Source organism: Citrus clementina, unplaced genomic scaffold (genome assembly GCF_000493195.1).
Source record: "Citrus clementina cultivar Clemenules unplaced genomic scaffold, Citrus_clementina_v1.0 scaffold_4, whole genome shotgun sequence".
NCBI classification, from domain to species: Eukaryota; Viridiplantae; Streptophyta; class Magnoliopsida; order Sapindales; family Rutaceae; genus Citrus; species Citrus x clementina.
In genome coordinates, this window is record NW_006262274.1 from 14,883,975 (window position 1) to 14,902,165 (window position 18,191).

The window sequence follows — 18,191 nt, forward strand, 5'->3', positions numbered from 1 at the left end:
AACAACTATTAATAAAATTTTTGATAAAAGGCAGGATTTATACTATCAGGCCTTGGGGATTTATCCGGATGCATACCAAACAAGGCATCTTTAACGTCAACAGCTGTGAATGGAGCCAAGAGCATCATATTCTGATCCTCGGTGATGTTCTTCTCTACACATCTTACAACCTCATCACTACTGCAACATTTAGTCTGAAATAACGTACTGAAGTAATCTACAATCATCCCATCAATCTCCTCCTGATTAGAGCTCCAAATTCCTTGCCTATTTCGCAATCTTTCAATAGAGTTCCTACGCTTCCTTGCTGAAGCCGTAGCATGAAAAAACCGTGAATACCTATCTCCCTCTTTAAGCCAAAGTGATTTTGCTCTCTGCTTCCAGAAGACTTCATGACTATGGAGGAGAGCATTATACCGATTCCTGGCCTCCACAAATTCCTCCACACTACCTTGGTCACACCGCCCCCTTAACAGAGCCATAAGACATTTACAATCAGAGAGACGTTTACGAAAATCACGAGCCAAATGACCCCCCCACTAGAACAAGTCAGCACCACACCTCGAAATCTTTTGCTGGATTGAACAGCCCAAAGAAGAGTTCCAGCTATTCGTAATAACCTCAACACAATCCCGCTCGCGCAGCCACAAATTCTCAAAACGGAATCGCTTATGCCTACTGGTAGAAGTAATAGGATTCGGATCCATAAAAATAGGTAAGTGGTCAGAACAAGAAGCCTCCAAGCTCAGAACATTAACCCGAGCAAAACGATGAAGTCATTCAGCTGAGGCTAGAACTCTATCCAGCCGCTCTTCCACCCAATCCACTGATCCTCGGGACCTCTCCCAAGTAAATTGATATCCTTCCATCCCAACATCCAACAAACCACTATCAGAAATAGCCTTCTTAAATCCCTGCAACTTCTACTGAGGATGCTCAAGTCTACCTTTTTTCTCACTTGCTGCCAATAAATCGTTAAAATCCCCAAGACAAACCCATGGGGCAGTTGAGGAAGAAGAAAGAAATCGAAGTAAATCCCAAGATTGACGACGACGACGACGACTCGATTCAGGGAACCCGTAAAATCCAGTTAGTCTCCAATCCCCCAACCCAGCTACTACCACATGAACACCAATGAAATTCCTCGCATAACTCAATAAAGAGACATTTGTATTGGCATCCCAAAGAAGAGCAAGCCCCCCACTATGGCCCACGCGATCAACCACAAAAAGCCCATCAAACCCCAACTTCCTCTTAATACTCTCTAATTTATCTTTACCACATAACGTTTCCATGAGAAAAATAATAGCAGGTTTTTTACATTTGACCAGATCAATCAAGACTTGAACTGTCCGTGGGTGGCCTAGCCCACGGCAGTTCCAACTTAACACACTCATTGTTCTCGGTGGGCCTTGATCACAAGTCCCACCGATTTTCCATTTTTTCCTTCCTCAGAAATATCCATCTCCTGAGAAGCTACCATATCCTCAAAGCCCACAGCACTACGAAGCCCACCTTGAGATCTTCTTCTCTTTGACTCATTAACAATTAGTCCAGCTTCCCGTTCCTCATCAAAAAATTTTTCCCCGCCCAAATCATGAATGATTCCCATTGTTGACTTTTCATTGATATGCAAATGGCTCCTGGTCAATAACAAGTTGTTGCTTTCCTTATTGATCCCCTCAATCCCCGCACGGATACTACAATCCCCTGTGTTACGCATATTATCTCCAGAATTTGCGTTAATGACCAAATCAACTACCATTGCACCAGCAAACTTGTCGATGTTTCCTTTTCCATTATTATTCTCTTCCGGCATCATTGATCTCAGCCACTTTTCCCCGGAATTCATCTGGCCCCTTCTGCTCGGCGCCTTCAGCCAGTGACCATAAACCTTCACAATCTCATTCGACGGGCAATCATACAACTTCGGACATTGTTTCTCTGTGTGCCCCAGTAATCCACAGATGAAACAGAAAATATTCAAGCGTTCATATTTAAAATCTATGCAGATCCATTCGCCACCCTCTTTTTTAATCTTCATCCTACGCTTAAGGGGCTTCCTAACATCAATGGATACCCGAATGCGCATATAGGTTCTCCAAACTCCCATGAAATTATGCTCATCGGAGCCCAAGAAAATGCCAACATAGTCTCCGATATTCTTCAAAATTTTCTCATACATGAAACCAACGGGTAGGTTGTACATTTGAATCCAGAAATCTACAAGAAACAGGGGCACATTCTGCGGCAGTTCGTTCTCATCTAGCCTTTTAACCAGTAGAATGTGCTGGTCAAAAGTCCACGGTCCTGACTCCAGTACTCGATTTATATCAATCTCATGGAAAAATTGAAATAAAAACAGCGTAGGCGATAAATCCTTGATACATACACCCTTTCCTGGCCGCCAAAGAGAAGCCATTGTGTTTTTCATAGCAGTAAAATTAATCACCTTATCTGTCAGAAACCTGCCCACCAAACAACACCGATAATCGATGTTGACCTTGTTCCCATCATCGATGTCCTCTCCTTCAATAATCAGCCCATCCTCCTCCTCGTCTTCAATGGACATGCTCTATAAAATCAAGTTAGAACAAAAAAATAACAATAGTAATTATAAAATAAAAAGAAACCATCACAATATATATTCAATACCCGTATTTGGGCAAGGGGCCGAAAACACAAGAAACCAAGCACCCTCGAGGCCCACTTCACATTTACGGTGGGAATAGATGTTGGGGACAAGAGCAGCAAAAAATGACCCTTAAGTGCAACTAAGATTGTGACCTGAGATGAAACAGTATTTGTATGAATAGTATTATAGTGAGATAATGAATCAATATCCAATAAGATGCTTACCACCACGTGTGTATCTGTTAACTGATAATTAACTTGATGCATTGTTGTGGTTTCATTTTCCAGCAGTACTGTGTTGTTTGTTTAACTTAAACTTAATGGTGTGTTTATTTCATGGAATGAGAAATGAAAATGAAAGAATGAGAATGAAACTCATGTTTACTTGGCAAAATGTAATTTAGAAATGGAAATAAAATGTGTGGGTCCCACATAATTTGAGAATAAGGAATGAAAATCTCATTCCCATGGAAAATTGGGAATGAAAATAAGGGAATGAGAATGAAATATATGTTTATTTTTGTATCCCTCTAATTTTTTCATATTTCTCAAATTATCCTCATTCAAATCACAATTAATTTTATTATTTTAAATACCATTAATAATAATAATTATTATTATTATTAAATTTTATTAACTTTATTATTTTAGTTATTATTAATTATTTTTATTTTTTTTATTAATATTATCATTATTAACAATAAAAATAATGATAAAAATAAGATCCGCTCATTTTGTAAAAGTTGATTGAAGTGTTTTTTTGCACTTTTCATCCTAAAAAACGACCACTGCTGCAAAAAATATCATATAATTAACTCGACCTCCAAGATAAAGAATGATGAATTAGATAGAAATGAAAATGAAAAAAGAAATTAGTTAGTGATGTAAATGAATAGAAAGATGAAATAAAATGAAACAAAAATTCAACAAAAACACTTGCTGCTCCATTCACAAAAATACGTGAACTCAACTAACCAGCACCAGTCACAGAAGACGATTATATATGCATGTATTGTGAACGTTATTTGGTTTGTATGGTTTTATTTTTGTTAGATCCGGGCAGAAAATCTTGCTGGGATAAGGGCTTCATATATTTAAGAGAAAATAATTAATTTTATATACTTACAGATGAATAACCGGATGTCCAACAATTAGAATGCTGAGGCAAATAAGTCGTTGTCTCTACATCCACATTAAAAAAAAAAAGGAAATAATAATATATGCACTATTTTTATGCTAATGTATTGCTTTCAGGCTAAAAAATAAAAAGAAAAACCCATAATGATAATACAACCAATTAATGATTGTATGACATGATAATGTTGAATTTAATTGATATAACTATTACTAGTATGGCGGTTTATTTCCAAACAAATATATACATGACATAATATCTTTTAGTTGCTGCGGTGATACTGATATCTCTATCTAATGTATTTTAAAATTTCTCCAATTTCCTATTAATGCTACTATTTTTAAGAATGATGACAAAAATGCAGCTTAATTTACCCAGCAATAGACGTGTGAAACCATCTCTAGTGGATGCATCAATAGTTTTTGAAATCCGATTAAGTTCATTTTGAAGACTTGATCCGTTAACACACAACCCGACCTATATAAGAAAAAGGCAAACGGTTCATAAAAATGAGTCGAGTACGAAACTTAGAATTCAAAGTATGCATACATATATTTCTATATACCTGGAGCTTGATAACGCTTGTGAAAAGACAGAGACACGACGATGCATCATCGTCATCAGCAGAAACGCTAAATTCTGAATTAGGGTTTTTGATATTTTAATAATAAGCATTATTATTCTTATCTGGGACTGTGGTGCTGTTTTTGGTAATTAAACTTAAAGGCCAAATACTGAGAAAGCTTTTAACTCTGACGGCAGTGAGCTTATAAGAGGTTATTGCACTAAATTTGGCGGATTTTATACAACATAAATTGTGAGGAAAGTTTTGTACCGGCCGCCTTGACACTAAAGATGGGTATGTTTTGATCGGTACTGAAGTTGCTGCCGTAAGAGACGAATATCAAATTATTTTTTTCTTTCTTTTTTCTGGCTGCACACGAGCAGGATTTTGTTAATCCTCTTTCAGCCGTACGAAGTCGGAAAGGCAGTTTGCCAGGGTTAAGAAAATTAGAAGGAAAGGGCGCTATATGCAGATCTAGAAAAGTGAGTTGATCAACTGGACCAAAATCAGGTGATTGTAAAATAAAAAATAAATAAATAAATAAAAGATAACAGTAATAATAAATAAATAAAATGTGTTGATCGAATGAATTTTTTTTCCAGAAGTTTATTAAAAAATTAAATGCCCCCTCAGTTATTATTCTCCAAAACATAGTATGTGTAGATCTATTTTGTATTTTATTTTTCAATTAATTTTGGAAATTTTCTGAATTAATTGGAAAATTATTACCATTTCCTGACTTGTTTTAATATTTTACATTTAGTTTTTCAATTAACTATAATTAAAAAATTATTAAATTAATTAATTAAAAGTATTCATATTCTCAAAGCCAAACAACCACCAAGAGTAAAATTATAAAATTAGCAAAAAAATTAAGGCTCATAGAGGTTTGGATGTGCTTTAAATGAAGGGGGCCGGTTTCAACTAAACAACAGGGAAGGTTTCGCACTTTTGCCTTGTCGGCTAGTCCATATAGATTTCTTGTAAAATATTGATAGTATTATAGTTATGATAAAAAAAAAATCAAGTAGGATTTTTTTTTTTAAAGTAAGAATTTCCACCCTTATAAGTTAATTAATCTTTTATATCGGTTAGAATTTGCAAAATGTTGGCTTTCAATCACAGGATTGTTAATTTCTGCATTTTTATATTATTTGGTGAATTTCATATTGGCAGTGGTGCCTATTGCATAAGTCTCAAACCTTGTAATAATAGTGAGGTCCAATAATCAGGTTGTCATCCTTTGTGTTCTCAACTTCCATTTAACAAGTTGAAATAGAGACATTAATTAATCAAACTAATCGCTTGAAAATCCAATGTGTACGATTATGTGGATATATGATTAGTCATAACTTCTTATGAGATAATGGTAATTATAGGAGATGAAAAGTTGTTTGATGAAAAGATTAAAAGTTGCTTTGATGCCTTACCCATCTTCTTTTACAGTATGAACTTGTAATTTTATAAAGAGTAATGATACAGCCACAAACTCTTGTACAAACTTATTTTGTACAAACTGATGTGGCATGATAAGATTGATTGAATTAAATATCACTTAGCCCACATGATTTGTTTTTATTAATTTATATTTTCATTCAACCAATGAATTAATGCCACGTCAGTTTGTACAAAATAAGTTTGTACAAGAGTTTGTGGCTGTATCATTACTATTTTATAAAAAAGCACATTATTTACCTTACTATTGCTTGACTGGTCCTCGCTCACTCTACTCTGCTTGTTTTAAAAGGTGAAGTTCTTTTATTGTTAGTTTATTATAATAAGGAAAGAAATTAATAAGAGCAAAATTTTCATTTATAACAAATTAAATTTTAAAATAAATAAATACACATGTCACACTAAAATTGTATTTATGACTAAAAAGTTAAAACTATAACATCTGGTATACTATTTATTAACATTTTAAATTAAAAATTTAGTGAAAGTTTTTTACATAAATCATTTTCTCATTAAATTTTGCCTTATGCATGTACATATATATATATATCTGTGTGTGTGGGGGGGGGGGGATAAGAAATCAACGAATGAGAGAGTATTTTCACAAAAAACTCCTCATTCAATCATGGGAGTATATTTTCTTTCAAATTAATGGAAATTGATTTGGACATTTCTAGACGTAAATATTTAAAATTTGTTATAACATATATGCTTTATAAGTATATAGTCTCGATAAGTCTAAAACTAAAAAAAATGTCAATAGTTAAAAAAATTAAAAAAAATTATTGGGTTTCTCCTGATGTCTAATTTATATATTGTGCTAGGGCCCGTAAATTGTGGGGTCTCCATCAAGTGATTCTTCTTTATAGTGTTCTTTACCATCAGTATAAAGCTTTTATCACATCTGTTATATTTACTTTTATGTTTTAAGACACATGTACTGTTGTCAGCTTGCAGCTGGAAAATTGAAATGATCAATTACAATGAGTTGCAGATCAACTATGCGTTTTGAAATGATCAATTAAATGGCTACGTATATTGTAATCTTATGTAATCAACTATGTGTCTAATTGCTAATGTCATTTGCATGTGTGTCATTTGATCATACAAGATTCATCAAGATTTTCTACTTTTCATGAATTTGGAATTGATCAATTGCCCTTGGTACTCCATTTTAATTAACCTTTAATTTTACCCCCCGCATCATTGTTCTGAATAAAGAATTAAAGCTCGTTGTAGAAATTAGATAGTTGGCATAATTAAGGAATATAATTGTCCGGCGTACGTAAGAGTTTCACCATTTCAAATTTGCTTTCCCGCTTTGAACTTGTGCTAATGGGTTCTGAATCAATATAGTTTTAATTAACTGGTTACACACTTACACTCTGCTTGGTTCATCATATGTGATGACTTGTTTAGGGTTCAGCCACACTTTTGTAAAGGGTTTGTGTTTGGGTTTCACGTAAGCGTTTTTCACGCATTTTCAAAATACATGTACTTATTCGAGAAAACTCAGTGAGACTTGCAAGTGACTTGTGTTAAGGCTTCAACCACGTACGCATTTGTATTGAGTTTATTTTTGGGTTTAACATAAATATTTTGATTCTATTCACAATACATCTACTTAGTTGAGAAAATTCAAAACTTACGAGTCAATTTTTTTTTTTAATTGTAGACAAGGTATTTAAAATGTTCACAGTAACTGAAAAAATAAGTTTAAATTGTTAGGTAAGGACCTGATATTATTATTAAATATGTATATATAGTCTTCCTTGTGTGAATCCAAAGAGATCAAGACATAAGTTCAAAAATCGATCAAGAAATTAATTAATTAATTAATTGAGGTAAAACGAACACGGGAGAAATTACAAGATGTATCTTGGATATAATGAAAATTTATATTACGTTATCAGCACGAGTCCCTAGCCACAAGAAATTATATGGTAAATTCCCTTTTATGATCCTTTTGGACAGTAATGTATACAAATGTATGCATTTTTCTCTTCTTAATGTATTTAACCATCTAGATATTATTTGATCATATCTAATATTGTATGCGCATGACATCTTGATGTTCTAGCATAATGAATTCATATCTTTATTCACCATTACTTTTATTCTTATGCAATTGCCTGTTAACTTTATTTTGTTACCATTGATATTCTGGAGAAGTTAATTTGATTTGTAATTTTTTATATTAAATTTCACCCCTAAAGTGTGAATATTGTAATAGAGAATGAAAGAAAATTAAGAATGTATTCTCGAAGGATTGCAATACATATAATGAAGTTTTTCTTTCAAAACATGACTAAAGAACTATTGTAAAATTATGATATTATTCACTAACATCTTCTTCATGAAGGATTCTCTATATATGTGTATATTTTACATGTCCCCAAAGGACTAAATAAATATTATGAGTTCATGTATGTCATACAAATTTACTTCTTCATATCTCCCGAAAGGAGTTACAAAATAAATATAAATAAGGCCTAATTGTTTGTATGAAAAAAATTTGAAGGAAAAGTAACACAATATGTGGAAATTTTCAAGGATAGAATTAGAGATGGTGATTTATTTTCTCTCTTTAAAGGAGATGAACATATAATATATACATATTTTACTCTTAATTACATAATTGCTAATTATTTTTATTTATTATTTTTAATTAATTAAATTATTTTATTAAATAAGAAATTAATTGGAGATTATGAATAAAAAGAGTATGAAGAAGTTTAATTTGAGAAGCAATAAAGAAGACAAAAATGCAGCCAAAAATTAATGGAAGTCAAGAAAACCAAAATTTGAAGTCAATCTCTTCAAATAATGAACGGTGGGCATGCATTTAGAAAGCAAATATTTGGCAATTTGTAATGCATGTGCCATTGTGCCAGGCTCTAAAAGAAGAAATTATTAATCGACCTTTTTGCTTTTAAGTCAAACGAGTGGCTAGCTTTCCTTTCAAACCTTAATAAGGAAACAATTTTAAAAGGGCTTGGTGAGTGGGCTTTGTTAAGTCGATGGATGGCCTTAACTTATGATAGGTTGTGAAGAATTAATGCAATTAGAATCCGACAAGGATTAAGCAAGTTAGTAACATTATATAAAGGCAACACATAGCCACAAAAATAGCCACCAGAGGATTCATTAGAGAAGAAAATGTCAGCAATTTAATTCTCCATGGCTCATTTTATTTCTTTTGTTGCTCCCAATTCAAGTATGTCTAGCTAATTTTTTTATATTGGGGTTAAAGATGAAATAATATTTAATAAAATAATTATCTTTTTATTTTATTAATTTCCTATATATGTGCTTTAATATTTATGGTTCTTGTTTTATATGATTAGTTAGATGTTATTAAATTATTTTCACCAATTTTATCGTGCATTATTGATTGTTAAGATTAATATTTGACTAAATTTATGCTTGGATCTATGAAACTGATATATGATTATCTTTAATTCTGTGTCTTTCATTAAATTATTTACACAGAATGCTAAGGAAAACTTTGACTCTTTGTTATTCAATATGCTTACATGGGATGCTTAGATATCATACTATTAAGCAAAAAAAGAACCTACATTAGATTTAATTACTTGGGCTTAATTGTTATATCCATGAGATGACATAGATTGATTTCAAGTTATCACTATAAAATTGGGGATTAATTAACAATTAGATAATTACTAGTTAAACAGTGATAGATTTTGAAACCTTGGTAATTTTTGTCTTATTGACTTCTCCTTTGTTTTAATTCTTTTCTTAGTTTAATTAGTTTAATTTTCTTAGAAACTCAATTTGCTCAACTAGGCTAGGATTAATATTAATTTTAGATTTAAATTAGACTTTCAATTTATAGCAATCCTTGTGGGTTCGACCTCGTTACCATTATTCTATTTCTAGATTCGTGCGCTTGCGAGTATATTAAAATTTTTTACAACAAAAATTGAATGTCCAAATGGCTAATTTGTTTCTTTGAAACAATTTAAAGGAAATATGCAAGCATCGAAAAATCGAACACAGGATCATATATGACTTTCTTGCTTTTATATGCATATAAAGAGAAAATCATCAAGAATATATATAAAGAGAATATGTGACATGTATAAATATTTTTTAGCTCATTTATGCTCCTGCAGTAGCAAACTGAAGTCATTATTTCTCTTTATATATGAACATAATATTAAGTTTTTGATGTAAATAATTGCTCTCATCTTACTAGTGATATGTTTTCATTCCTTGAAGCGAATGTTTATTTGATAATTGCGAGATTAGTGCTAGATATGCCATGACTAAAGTTTTCGACATTACAATGATCTCCATTTAAGTATCAATGACTGTAATCGGTATTGTCGTTAGGGTGCCCCAAATTTAAAACTTTACTAATGATATAAACAATTAGTATAGAGTGAGTAAGGATCGATCCCACAAAGTTTATGCTAATTGTATTTATTATCAACTCTAAAACAAAGACTTTAATAATAATAATAATATAAATTAATCCAACTAAAGAAAATGCCAACTACAAATAAAAGGGGGGTTTTATGAAATTTTAATTAAATAGCATTAACAAAGAGAGATTGCCAGCTTCTCTCTTATTGAAACAATATATACCACTTATCCCCTTATTATTTTCATAATAATTAATAATCACTATGACAATATAATTTTACAGTATTACCCCTTATTTTCAAATACATTTTTATTCGTATTTATTATAAATTGAATAAATCATATAATAGAAATTAAAATAAAAAAACTTAAGTGCTAAAAATAAGAAATACATGGTTTAGTGTGAATAAAAAATTAATAATAAGATATTTTTCTAGTACTTTTTATTATTTTTTATATATTTTGCTTATAATAATTTTTTTTTGTCCCAAAAAGGTTTTGAAATATTATGAAAATTATAGGCTGTAAATTGTATTTATTAATTTTAGAAGAAGAGAAATTGACAATCTGAATATTAACCAATAAGAGGGAGGATGGTTTGATTGAAAAAAAAATGGTGATTTATATCTAAGATGACTTTGGCCAATTGAATCCAATAATTTAAGCTTTATTTATAACATTTGAGTCCCTTATATAAACCTGTCGTGTGGCACAAGAACAAAAGGAAGCAACTTGGTGAAGGCTCTATGCGGTGAGGGGAAAGTATACTTCTTTGATAATGATATGATACTTTCTAGTTTACAATCCTATTAGTGAAACTTTTTAACATCAAATCATAAACTTATGTGCTTGTACATGAACGGGTTCATACGTTCGGATTGCGGCAATTTCTGTAGGTTTATAAAATAAATACTCCAATTCACGTTTGTGTTAATAGTAATAATGGATATTTTAAATTTTATTGTAAATGATGTGTCATTGATTAAGTAACTAATAATTCTTTGTAAGATTAAATGAATTAAAAATATTATCTCATTAAGTAACTGATGAATATCGCAACATTTAATATGATTTTTTAAGATAAAAAATTTGAACGTGAAACAATCATCTCGTGTTAAAGATTTAACCATTCAAAGTTATTGAAGTTGGCTAATTCCGTGGGCAATGAAAATCTAGAAGCCAGGTCACCGATTGTGATTGTCAGATGCGCTTTCAAAGTCCAATAAATAGAGACAGCTCACATGTTTTCCGTAAATAGCTAGTGAAGTGGCGAACTGACACCCAACTTAGCTACACAACAAAATCCTTAGCGTTAGTGTCTTGAAAAACGACGTGTCGTATCAATGTATGAATGTTATTAAACGGCATAATGATGAATCAAGAAAGTCAACATATTTGCTGGCTCTTCGCTTAATTTGCTTTACACTCGGCATTCGACAATCTATGACCAATGTTAAGCTTCCGTCAGAGTATACATCATTTTTCTTCAAGAAATAATACAAAATTTGCAACTTGGCATTTGCCACACACTATATAACTATCAAAACTCTCTCCCAAAATTCTATCATCAAACTAAACCAAGAAGCTGCAGCTTCACTACTCTTCAAAAAATGAGCAACACGTCACTGTTGTCTCTCTTCTTCTTCTTGTCCCTTTGCATTTCCCCTTCACTCTCAGACCTCTGCAACCCAAATGACAAGAAAGTGCTTCTCAAATTCAAAAAATCTTTGAACAACCCTTACGTTCTAGCTTCTTGGAACCCAAAAACTGACTGCTGTGACTGGTACTGCGTCACATGCGATCTCACCACTAACCGCATCAATTCTCTCACCATCTTCGCCGGAGATCTCCCCGGCCAGATCCCCCCCGAAGTTGGTGATCTTCCTTACCTCGAAACCCTAATGTTTCACAAGCTACCCAGCCTCACTGGCCCCATACAACCCGCCATTGCCAAGCTCAAAAACCTGAAGACGCTACGTATTAGCTGGACTAACATTTCTGGGCCGGTTCCTGATTTTATCAGCCAACTCACCAACTTAACATTCTTGGAGCTTTCATTTAACAATCTTTCTGGGACGATCCCAGGTTCACTTTCGAAGCTGCAGAAGCTTGGCGCTCTTCATTTGGACAGAAACAAGCTTACGGGTTCAATCCCGGAGTCTTTTGGTACATTCACCGGGAGTATACCCGATCTTTACTTGTCACATAACCAGCTCTCTGGCAAAATCCCTGCCTCTTTAGGCAGCATGGATTTTAACACCATTGACTTGTCCAGGAACAAGCTTGAAGGCGATGCTTCGTTCTTGTTCGGGTTGAACAAGACGACGCAGAGAATTGATGTTTCAAGAAACTTGTTGGAATTTAATCTGTCCAAGGTTGAGTTTCCAGAGAGCTTGACAAATTTGGATTTGAATCACAACAAGATATTCGGGAGCATTCCTGCTCAAATTACTTCGCTAGAGAATCTAGGATTCTTGAATGTCAGTTACAACAGGTTGTGTGGGCCGATTCCCGTGGGGGGAAAGTTGCAGAGCTTTGGATACACGGAGTATTTTCATAATAGGTGCTTGTGTGGCGCGCCCTTCGAAAGCTGCAAGTGAATACAGTGACTGGAATTGCACTTTCAGTGTATTGTATTTGTATTGTAGGCTTATATATAAATTGAATATCAGCAGCATACTGTGTTTAAAAGTATCACAAAGATGATGCTTCATGGGGATGGGTAAGAAGCTTTTATTGATTGTTCATTATTTAATGTAACAAGAAGTCTATGTATGATTCGAATAATAAAAACTTATTATAAGAAGCTGGCACACCGAGAATTACTGATTACTTCAAAATAAAAAAAATAAAAAAGCATATATGAAATTAATTTTTATGTATCTAGTACGATTTCACATTTTAGAGTTTTAAAATGTGGAGGATGGAGCCCAGGACACTTCTTGAATTTGATAATGATTTTGCAACAGTGACCTACTTTCGCACGCTACAGTCATTTCAGTTTTAGTCATCTAGTGGCACTTGATGCAAAATTTTACTAACTGTCCATCTGGACCACATAAGAAAAGCAATTTGTAACAATTCTATCATCAATGGCATGGGCATATTCGCTCATGGTAACAACAGACATAACAGCAACACAATTAACACTTCTCTATATAATGTACGCACAACTAGACTTTATTGAATTGGTAGTACAGCCTAGATTGAGAGCGTGGGTTACTGTTGGGCCATAAGGCAAGTGGCAACTGAATTATTGTTGGGACGACATAATACCACGGAAGTATTCTAGATTTTCGTCAACTAGAGATAGCTTATTGCTATGCACTAGGTATCCATATAGCAAAAATGATCTTCGGAGTAGGGATTTCTAGAAGCAGAACATTGACTCGGAAACAACAGCTTTCCAATAGGAGGAGCTTGTAACCATGGCATTGGAGAATATCCAATAGTCTCAAGTGCTCAAGATAGGCTACAATTATTCATCCCTAGATCTCTTTTTCTAGTTCTCACTTCTTAGAATCCAAAAGAACTTACTTGACCCTATAACTTAAATTTCATATGGACTCCACAAACTTAAACCACTATAAGGTCATGGTTGCAGTTGCGTATTCTTAACATGATTTCTTTTTGCCATTTTCCCATATAGGGAAAGTGAGAGATAAAAGTAAAGATGACCCAAATTCTCCAAAGCACAATAAATGCTTTTCATTCTTGCTAATTGATTAATGATGGTAAAGTCTAGTACATTTTCAACAAGAGAAATTAAATATTCACAAAACACCCTTTCTTTTCAAGCGGTGTTTTAAGAGATCAGCTACAATCCAATGACAAGTTCAGTGAGAGTTAGTAGTGAAGAAGAGAGTACCAAATGAATCTATGTAGTCTCTCTCTTCTTCACATGAGGCGCTTGTCATTGTGGAGACTCCTTCCATGGTAATCTGTTAAGCCCGTCAACAATTGCTCTACGGAACTCACCATTATGGAGAAGGAAAGATGAGACATGTCCACCAGTGACCCATCTCACCTCTGAACCTGGCCATGCTTTCTGAAGCTCCAGAACAGAGTGTTTTGGTATGTATCCATCATCCTAAAATGTGTAGTAACAGTAAAAGAATTTGATGGTAAGGATAAGTGAGGCATGGAAACATCTAAGAAACATGAGTAATAAACACAGCAAGCACCAGAAAAAGACATTGATGCACTATGCTTGTGTCTTTAGTACATGATTTTCCAGGATACATATCAACCAAGCATTTTCCTAACTGCTCATAGGTTCAACATCTAAAATAATTATCCAGTAAACCTGTGTAATGCATTTATATGGTCAAATGGAAATGTTGTCAATCAACTTAATTCTATTAATTTTGCAGCTCTATGGAGGCATGTACCAACAAGCCGAGTTGAGAAGCCTAGTTTCACATACCATTATAGGAAGGGGACAAAACACATCGGTCACATACCATTCACAGGGGGTAAAGGGAAATAAAAGCCATAGATAGTCCACTCAGTCACTCGTTGAGTTTAAAAAAATAAAAATAAAGGTTCCCATTCCATCTGTATCCGAGAAAGAAATGGATCCTTAGTTCTTTCTCTTTCACTGCAGATTCAGCAGCAAAACAGGAATTCAAACCTTATCACATAGTGGGTCTTTATTTTTATGGAAAAAATAAAGCTGGAAAATCTATATCTTTAATAGCTATGTATAGCTTCACACTGTTACAGACATGGAAAGCCTATTTAGAGGAATAGATTAAGATGATCAGATCAAAATACTATATTGGTGGAGTTGGCTTGCTCGTTGACCTATCACATGATTGATTGCAAATATCTTTTGATGCTAAATCAAAGAAAAAGAGAGAAAAAAGAGGGCAAAAAAATGTTGGGAGTCCATTTTCAAGACCTCTTCATGGTGATAGTCAAATACGGTACTTACAGTTGCAGCAACGAAAATTACAGCATTAGGAATTTTGGGGATCGGAAAGCGTGTGACATCTGTGAGAGACAGTACATTCCGCATTCGTTCTCTGACCTCCTCGAGAGTCATTGCAACCTTCTTTGCTGCAAGTTCCTCTCTCAGTGCCTCCCATGCAGTGCCATGCTTTAATATTCCCTCACAGAATGCCACAACAGCAGAGTGTGGGGAGAGAAAAGGAAGTGTTGCAACTGGTGTAGGGTGCAGTGATCCAACCATTGCAGCATGTACTCCTCCTAGATGCCATGAAGCATAAAAATTTTGGAAGTAAACAAAATAAATAATGCCAGTATTCCACCTCAAGAGTGGATACTTTGCACACAGAGAGAGAGAGATAACTGCGTACTAATAAGTTGGTAAAATATATGCTGGTTTCAAACAACTAAGAACCTCAAAGTAGCAAAGGTACTAACAACTGTTAATAAAAGAAAAATGCAGATCAAGTGGTTACCCATGCTTAGTCCACAAACACCCATCTTGCCAAACCCTGCCTCCCACTCTAACCAATGCAAAAGACAGCGTGCCTCTTCAATGGTTGCTCTTCCTAACAAAAGCAAGTCACTAACACACAATAGTTTCGCGCCACGCTGCAGCAAAGGCCGCCTTTGACCATAAAAAGGGCTGCAATTACATGTTTACATCAGATCAGCATCTTATCATTAGAATGAAGTAATAAAAGAGAATCTGACATTCCGGCTTCCAAAAATAGCTGCGGACATCGAATGGATCCTAACCTCTCAAGAACCACGGTAGCTATATTTTCCTTAAGCAATGGCCCACCAAGACGCAGTCTACGTTCAAATGTATGGTCCCCAGTGCCTGCAAAAAGATTACAGCTCAAATTACAAAAATTTTAAAGCTGATCGTCAAACTCATCACGAAAACAAGGTTCAATTTATCAAAATGTTTGACATTACCATCCATAGGTTAGTAATTAATATTAATAATTTCTAAAATCGGTAGGACAAAAAAAACAAACCAGGTGCCCATTGGGCTAACTTAAATATTCATCCAAATTACTAGAAAGCTTGTTAAAGACAAACAATCATAACTGAAGTCTGAGTGTGGAAAATTTAAACATGAGGAAAAAGGCACATGTTAGTCTGGAAGCAATTTCAAATGATGTGACTGCTCAAGTAATCTGGAATCCAGCAGCAACATAAACATTATTCAGTCAATCAGGGTTGGTTGATTCGTTTACAACATTTTTATGAGGCACACACTCGACCAACAAGCCAATAATTGATCATTCACACAGTTATGAAGCAAACAAGCATATTTCACACGGTAGATAACATCCCCTGAACAAAATTTGGGGAGAACTACCAACATATAAATCACAGTTCTTGAGAAAGGTGAAAAGGCCCTAATCCTGTTTCAAAGCATAGCTAACATGTAATCCTTAATATTGCACTTAATTGAGGCATATGCAAGTATAAGTGCACAAACCCAACTGCTTGTCTATCACTAAAAATGGAACATTAAACCTGCTGCATTTTTTGCCAAACTAGCAGACAGAAAAACCCGGTTCATGGAACAAGCTTAGCACAAATGTTAACTATTCTACTTAACATGGTTGAAGTTCTTCCCATCAACAAGTTCAGTCCAAACTAGCTAAATCCATCAAACAATGGTAAAAATCAAATGTTTACCATTTAGGCACCAAAATTAGAACAAATTTAAAAGCCAAACTCAACCAACTACGCTTTCAAGGTCCACATAAATGCTAACTACAATAATTTTCTCATTGATGAAATAAAATCCAACAATTAACCAACTTAAAACCCAACCCATGTACAAGCCTATAATTCAAATTATAACAACATCAAATCTCAAATAGAATCCAACAAACACCTAATCAAATTCTCGGACTAAAATCCAAAGCATCCAAAGATCAATGGAAACAAATTTGGGAGCCCAATTCTATATTCTCATCAAAGGACAAAACATTTACCGTGGCAATACCTGCGAGATGAACCACACAGGCCATCTTCTGGGGCGGGACACATTTAGGAGCAAGAAAAGCAACCCTTGCATTGTGACTCTCAGGGGGCAATGCACTCATCAACTGCTCATCACAAGGAGTTCTAAACACACCTTCTCTCAAAACAGCAGTTTGGGTCTCCCAAATCGTTCTCCAAATGGGCTGAATCAAACTTGGAGGCCAGTTTTGGCCTTCAATTTCAGGAAACAATTGCTTGATCAACCTCTCTAAAAGCTCAAGCTTTGAGCCACCCCACCCTCTTGAAAAAAATGGCGGGCTTATCTTTGTTCTGTGCATAAATGCACCATATACATGGTCTAATACATAATGAAGCATTCCCAAATTCACTGTCACCATCTTGGAACAACCCCACAATTTTGGACAATAAGAATTGATTAAAGTTACGTTTGTTTTTGTGTAAATCGGTAGATTTGAGCGACACCCAAATGAGATTTTTACCTCTAAAATACAAAAACAGATCTAATTTGTGAAAGATTACGATAAAGAATTAAAAAGATAATCAAATACAATGTATCAAAACTGGATAGCAATTGAGATTGGACACCGAATGATGAACAAATTGTGAAGATAAGCGAAAATTGGTCGGACTCGAAAGATTTGAAAGCGACTAATTGAGAGATATTCGAGGCAGATCCGGACTGTTAATTATAGACGCAGATAGAAATGAGTTGCCTTGACTTTAAAGTTTAAACAAACAAAACAAAAAATAGAAGTAATGTATAAAACCATGGGCGGATGATAAAATTATGAAATTGAAACGGTTTGTGGGTCTGTGACACGTGGCCCCGATCGCACGTCCCATTAAAGCACTTATCCGCATCCGGTTCTTGTTGATTTTTTTTATGTTCATAATTAATTATTAAAAGGTATTATTTTTCTATGAGTCCCATGATTCCATCCCACGATTGGAGCGGAAAACGAGGGACTCGAGTATTTTGAACTTACCCACCAACAATTAATTAATTAGTTGATAAGAAATTCAATTATTCAAAGCATTGGCTGTAAAAGGAAGGTTGGGATTAGGTGGTTA

General features: G+C 34.1%; 3 protein-coding genes across 3 annotated transcripts; 1 reads left to right on the forward strand and 2 right to left on the reverse strand.

Moving 5' to 3' along the window:
- Window positions 1–1,393: 1,393 nt before the first annotated feature.
- On the reverse strand, window positions 1,394–2,572 carry LOC112099128. The gene has a single exon (XM_024186233.1). The coding sequence runs from the start codon at window positions 2,570–2,572 to the stop codon at window positions 1,394–1,396; it is 1,179 nt and encodes a 392-aa protein (XP_024042001.1).
- Window positions 2,573–11,696: 9,124 nt separating this feature from the next.
- Window positions 11,697–12,984, forward strand: LOC18044271 (polygalacturonase inhibitor). The gene has a single exon (XM_006436988.2). The coding sequence runs from the start codon at window positions 11,792–11,794 to the stop codon at window positions 12,779–12,781; it is 990 nt and encodes a 329-aa protein (XP_006437051.1). The 5' UTR covers window positions 11,697–11,791; the 3' UTR covers window positions 12,782–12,984.
- Window positions 12,985–13,679: 695 nt separating this feature from the next.
- LOC18044272 (protein ABHD18) lies at window positions 13,680–17,872 on the reverse strand. The gene is made up of 5 exons (XM_006436989.2): window positions 17,122–17,872; window positions 15,891–15,975; window positions 15,608–15,777; window positions 15,118–15,392; window positions 13,680–14,271 (listed from the first exon to the last, which is right to left on the reverse strand). The coding sequence occupies exons 1-5, from the start codon at window positions 17,495–17,497 to the stop codon at window positions 14,095–14,097; spliced, it is 1,083 nt and encodes a 360-aa protein (XP_006437052.1). The 5' UTR covers window positions 17,498–17,872; the 3' UTR covers window positions 13,680–14,094.
- Window positions 17,873–18,191: the final 319 nt, after the last annotated feature.